Source organism: Schistocerca nitens, chromosome 2 (genome assembly GCF_023898315.1).
Source record: "Schistocerca nitens isolate TAMUIC-IGC-003100 chromosome 2, iqSchNite1.1, whole genome shotgun sequence".
NCBI lineage: Eukaryota > Metazoa > Arthropoda > Insecta > Orthoptera > Acrididae > Schistocerca > Schistocerca nitens.
In genome coordinates this window covers 744,525,662-744,531,661 of record NC_064615.1, presented here as the reverse complement: position 1 = coordinate 744,531,661, position 6,000 = coordinate 744,525,662, and the positions used below count along the sequence as shown (strand labels likewise).

Sequence of the window (6,000 nt, the reverse complement as noted above, 5' to 3'; positions counted from 1 at the left end):
CAAACAGTCAAAAACTGAAGAAATCTGTGTCACTCATAACAATCAAAAAATGTATGAACTTGACTCAGTCAGGTTCTGGGGAATAAACTTAGACAGAACTCTGAGTTGGAATTCTCATATAGAACATTTAGCAAATAAATTAAACAACCTTGCATTTGCTATGGAAATTTTATCCTGTGCCACTGATATGGCCACCAGGAAAATAGCATATTATAGCTACTTCGAACCGGTTATTCGATATGGCATAATTTTTTGGGGAAACTCAGGAAACATTACACAAATTTTAAAGTCGTAAAAAAGAATCATTCACAACATGTGCTATGCACAACCGAGGGCATTATGTCGACCATTATTTAAAGATCCAACTGTCCCCTCTTTATACATCTTTGAAGTGGTTCTTTTCCTACACAGCAGAGCTCATTTTGAACACTCATACGACACAAGGCATAAAGAAAACTTTATTCTCACTTCTCATCACTTAAAACTGCGTGCTCGACTTCTCAGTATATAGCCATGAAACTTCGTAACACAATAAAAGGGTGCGACATAATGGATATGAAGATAAATATTTTAAAAAGCAAGTTACATGATTTTCTAATTGAACGATGCTACTACTCTGTGGAAGATTTCATGAAGGATGAAGCGATACTTAGAGCTGTATCCCTAAAATGGAATCAAAATTTTAGACAGTTATAGTAGATGCAAATACTGCAAGTTTGACAAATTTTAAGTAAGTAAATTCTCCACAAAATATTATTGTGTGACAAAATTTTAAGTAAGCTAACTGTAACCTTGACATGTCTTCTGTACATCAAACATATGTTCTGAAATTGTGTACGTTATGAGATGAATAAAACACCTTTCACAATGAGATAAAAAACTAACATCGACCACCCTTGTACAATGGTTTAGATAATCACTTATGCTGATGATCACTATCCATTTACAGCTTACATTTATGGTTACAGCTCTGGTATTTCTGATACAGTTAACATATCCTAAAGTTTTGTGTGTTTTGTTTGAGCACTTTACACTGTTCCCACATATTCACATTAATAAAATTCAGGGGAAAAATTAGTAAGGTTTGACTGTGACGCCATAGTTTCGTTTAACAAAGTTGCAAGCATCAGCAGCCAGAGCAAAATTTTCACTCTGCAGTGGACTGTGCACTGATACGAAACTTCCTGTTGATTAAAACTGTGTGCCGGACCGAGTTTGAGTCCCGGTCCAGCACACAGTTTTAATCTGTCAGGGAGTTTCATTTCTAACATATATTTAACTGTTACTCTAAAAATCAAAGGAATTGGCAATTTGCTTAAAAACTTACTAAAATAAAATTTAATTGTAACATAAAATTGAAATCATTGTATTGGTTCCCATTTCTTGGTGCCTTTTGCAACAGACTCGTACACTCCTTTTGTTGTTGAAAGAGTTAATACCAAGTAAAGCCTGTTGGAGATGGTGGTTCTGAGGAACACAAAGAAATTGATATCAAGTTTAAATATGAGTTAGTGTTTTTATGTGATATAGAACAATGATTGTGGATTGGTTTACACACAATGAAAATAAAACCACATATTGGGAAACATTCACATTTGCTTCTTGCCTGTCCCAATTACAACCCAGGGCCTAATCATAGATTTAATAAAATGCAAACCCCTAGATGAATTGACAATATTTAGGAACTTATTTTACATTTTATGTGATATCTTCCTCTAACATGGAAATACATTGCTTATTTAGTGGTTTATATTATTTTTCAATTTTGTCATGATGAAAACGAACTGATTTCTGATTAAGGGAGGGGCATTATACTATGGAACTGTGACTGTACCGAGGTGCGCACGCATATCTTCATCTGAAACAAACTGAGTACCAGGAGTGTCATTCTTCAGGACTCCAAACAATGGAAATCACTAGGAGAGAGATCAGGATTGTATGGAGAATGTGTTAAAGAGCTTCCCAGTAAAACTTCTGCAACACAGCTGAAACAGCCATGGCAACATTGGGCTGTTTGTTAGCTTCGGATGAAGAGGTAAATCACAGGTCCTTATGCAACTGTAAACTTCTTATAGAAAGGCTTCCACCATCATCTCTCTCAGTGGGCTATATGTATTAACAGGGGTAAATGTATTAACAGTTATGGTGATTACTTTTGGAATACTAAACAAGTTACTTACTTTTTTTCCATCTGTCTTTTTTTCATTTGAATTACCCTTATATAATTTTTTAGTCCTACTCGAGCAACATTAATGAAATAGGAGTGCCTCAAGAGAAAAGATTTTAGATTAGATTTTGCTTTGCTACCTGCTGGGCATTTTATGGTACTGGGAAAAATGATCAAAGATTTTTGTTGCTCCACATTGCATTCTTTAGTCTCTGGCAGCCTTAATAATAGGTAAAAGTAATTTTTTCCTCTAGTTCTGTAGGTACAGACATCACTTTCCTCAGTCATAGTGTGATATATTATTTATAATGAGTCCACCTCTGAGGCTGAGTGGTCTTCGTAGATGACTGCCGGCAGACGACCTGCATTCACTTGCCGATACTGCCAATGAGTTTTCCTTGGTGGAAGGACTGATATGGGGTGTACGCAGCATTGTAATGCCAACTGATGAGTTACTTGACCAAGTAGTGGTAGCTCCATAGCCTGGGAACTCCGAAAAACAACCAGAAGAGTGGTATACTAACCACATGCCCCTCCCTACCGCATCCACGTGACACAGCAAGTGACCACCAGACAGCTGCTGGGCCTTCAAGAGCAGCTCACTTTTTCTTCTTTATTTCTTTTTTATTTGACCCAAATGTCAGTAGAGAATATATGTATCGCGACTGTGTGGTTCAAATCTCATGGGACTCCCTTGCAATTTCTCCCCAGCCACTAAAATAATCTACCCTGCCAACATTATTTGAATTATCCAGCACAACTTTTTGCATTCTGTTTGTTGTGTATGGCAGCTGTGTGTACAGCCACTGAGTTTCTGTAATATTTTAAGTTTCTCTAAAACTGTAACATGATCTACACCATGGAAAGACCACAAAAAATAGGAACTGTTGATATTTTATTATTTAAGGCTTGCAATATTTGGTGAGTGAAACATAATTAGCATTCTCAGTCAAGCAACCATTCTGGAATCAAAATTATGATATGCTAGTTAAATAGTTTCTACTTAAATGTGAGATTACTCCTTCGAATATTTGGGGGGGGGGGGGGGGGGGGGGGGAAAGAGAGAGAGAGAGTATGAACTTCCATTGTCTAAAATTTTTATAATTATATTAATTTCAGTGATGAATGTTAGTGTTAGTTGTAGTTGCTTAAAGTTTTGTGGAATGGCATTGTTAATATATTTTCTTGCTACTCAAACTGAACTATTTAATCTTATTATTGCTGTTACATACAGAAATCAATTGTTAATTACATTAGCATGTGACTGAAAATTAGTCAAAATATATTCTTGTGGAGTTAAAATAGTAAAAATAAACACAAATAATTGATTAGTCAGTCAATTTATTACTCAGATTCTTAATAATGTATGCATATCAAAAGAAAATGAAGGTATTACTGGATGATTACTTTTTACCTACAATAATTTTTATTTAATATTTCTTGTTTGATTGACAACATACAGAAAAACAGTAATCTAATACCTCAAAATATCTAGCGCAAAAAGACAAAGCATATAATAATAAATTGCTGCTTCTATTTCCACAATCAGCACATTTTTCATAGTCACCCAACTTTGTGCATATGACGAATCAAATCACACACTCTATGAGAGTAACCACATTCATTATCATACCTGGAATAGAAAATATAATGATTGGAGAAGTAGATACAACATGAGAATTAACACAGTTAAAACAGATTAACCACAGTCTCAGTTTTGTTTGTACTACAGCACTATTCTCTACTATTTGCGAATCTCAGAATCATTTTTATGATATGAGTTGTACACCAATGAGTTTCATCTCACTACTACAAACTGAGAAACAATTGAAAAAAATGTTAATACTGACCAGGAAATAAGTTTGACGAAGTTGCTGTTGAGTGACATGCCAGCTTTTGCATCAAAAATAGATGAGTTTGCATTCCCTATAAAATCTGACGAAACAACTTCATCTTCAGTGTAGGACAATATTCCACAGAGGGGACCCTCAGCAGCTTCTTTCACTTTCTGTTTTATTTCATCGTAAGTTGCACCTTTGCCTATCCTGAATTTAAAAAAATTGAAAGTTACTTTGTTCTTAAACTACTCTTTTAAATTACTTCCAAATCAAGAATGAGAATAAATTTTAACAATTGTAATATTTTCAATCAAAAAGAAATTGCCCACATCTGTCCTCCAGCCCAGTCCCCACAAAATGTTAGGAAGTCAGCTTTTAAGACTACTGGATTTCATAGCATAATTTTCACACAGCAGGTATGCTGCTATTCAGTGCTTTCAAATAAACTTTTTACATTTTACCAATTACATACACCAAAATGCCTGCATACAATTGTAGTTTTGAACTTCGGGCACAAAAATCTCTCTGCTCACGCACAGGAGGGAGGGGGGGGGGCGGGGGGGGGGGGGGGGGGCATGCGTGTAGGTGCGCCTGCACACATGCTAGCACTCTTCAGACAAAAGGCTTTTCCTTTATTTTTAAGTAATTAAAAATTGACTTACGTCTATGAAACAATGTAGCAGACCAGAACTAAACCACGTCATGTACTCTAAGTGTAATCCTACAATAATGTTTGATGGCATTTAAATTGTGATTTCATAAAATATAATGATAAACTTAAATTCACTTCTGTTTAGCAGTTTGTATATCGTTCCATAAGATTATTATTCTGTATATTCTCCTGGAGGAAAGAAAACAAGAAAAAGAAGAAGCAGCAGCTAAGTTCAAACAATGTACCAATTGTATAGCAGCTTCAGTTGTTATTTAGATTTCAACCACATTATGAAAAGGGCAGATTGCTACTTACCAAATAGAGGAGATGATGAGTTGGAGATAGGCCCAACAAAAAGGCTATTATACATTTTAGCTTTCAGCCAAGAGGCCTTCTGTAGTCTTAAACACACGTATTCACACAAGCACAAACCTCACATGACCACTGTCTGTCTGCTGAGGCGTCAGTGGCCAGAGACTGTGGTCATGTTTAGAAATTTGTGCTTTCTGTTTTCTACTTCAGAATGCCTTTTGAGTGAAAGCCAAACTGTATAACAGTCTTTTCATTATGCCTACCTGTGATTCATTGTCTCCCATATATGGTATTGTTGTTGTTTATGAGAACTTGAGATATTCTGAGATCAGTTCAGTCATGAATAAAATTACACTGAGTAAGTAAAAGACTATTCTGATGAAACTTTTGTTAAATTACCACAAATCTCAGGTGAAACTAAATAATGCACAACTGCCTACAGCTTCAATGTGTTTGTGGGGGATGGTGATCGGGCCAATACAAGTGTACATGTGTATGAGATGTGATATAGCTGGCTACCTAAAAGTAACAGTTTACGTAGAATGGACTGCGCTTAACAGAAACATTTCCTTTTGGTTACTGACATGCACAGTCAGTATGTATAACATATTTCAATAAGGTTTGTCATCTCACTGATCACTTTGAAACGTAAAATGCAATTAGAGATATAAACTTTGAAATAACTGTTTAATCTACATCTTTGTACAATGCAGCCTGTTATATTTGTAATGAAAAACAAACCAATGTATGAAATTTTGAAAATTAATAATCTAGACTTGAGATTTATTATTCAAAATGTAGGTATCACTTATACAAGGTCTGCTCAAAACATTTCGGAACTTTGTCCATAAAGTTTTTATCCAGAATGAGATTTTCACTCTGCAGAGGAGTGTGCGCTGATATGAAACTTCCTGGCAGATTAAAACTGTGTGCCCGACCGAGACTCGAACTCGGGACCTTTGCCTTTCGCGGGCAAGTGCTCTACCATCTGAGCTACCGAAGCACGACTCACGCCCGGCCTTCACAGCCTT

At 35.8% G+C, this 6,000-nt stretch overlaps 1 protein-coding gene across 1 annotated transcript in view; it reads right to left on the bottom strand.

Annotated features, from left to right (window-relative positions):
• Window positions 1-3,715: 3,715 nt before the first annotated feature.
• The window catches only part of LOC126235301 (glyceraldehyde-3-phosphate dehydrogenase 2-like), a 108,099-nt gene continuing 105,814 nt past the window's right edge, over window positions 3,716-6,000 (bottom strand). Inside the window, exons 6-7 of the mRNA XM_049944026.1 lie at window positions 4,018-4,212; window positions 3,716-3,800 (exon numbers count right to left, since the gene is read on the bottom strand). Coding sequence (XP_049799983.1) covers window positions 3,731-3,800; window positions 4,018-4,212 — 265 coding nt within the window. The 3' untranslated portion in view covers window positions 3,716-3,730. The remainder of the gene's footprint in view (window positions 3,801-4,017; window positions 4,213-6,000) is intronic.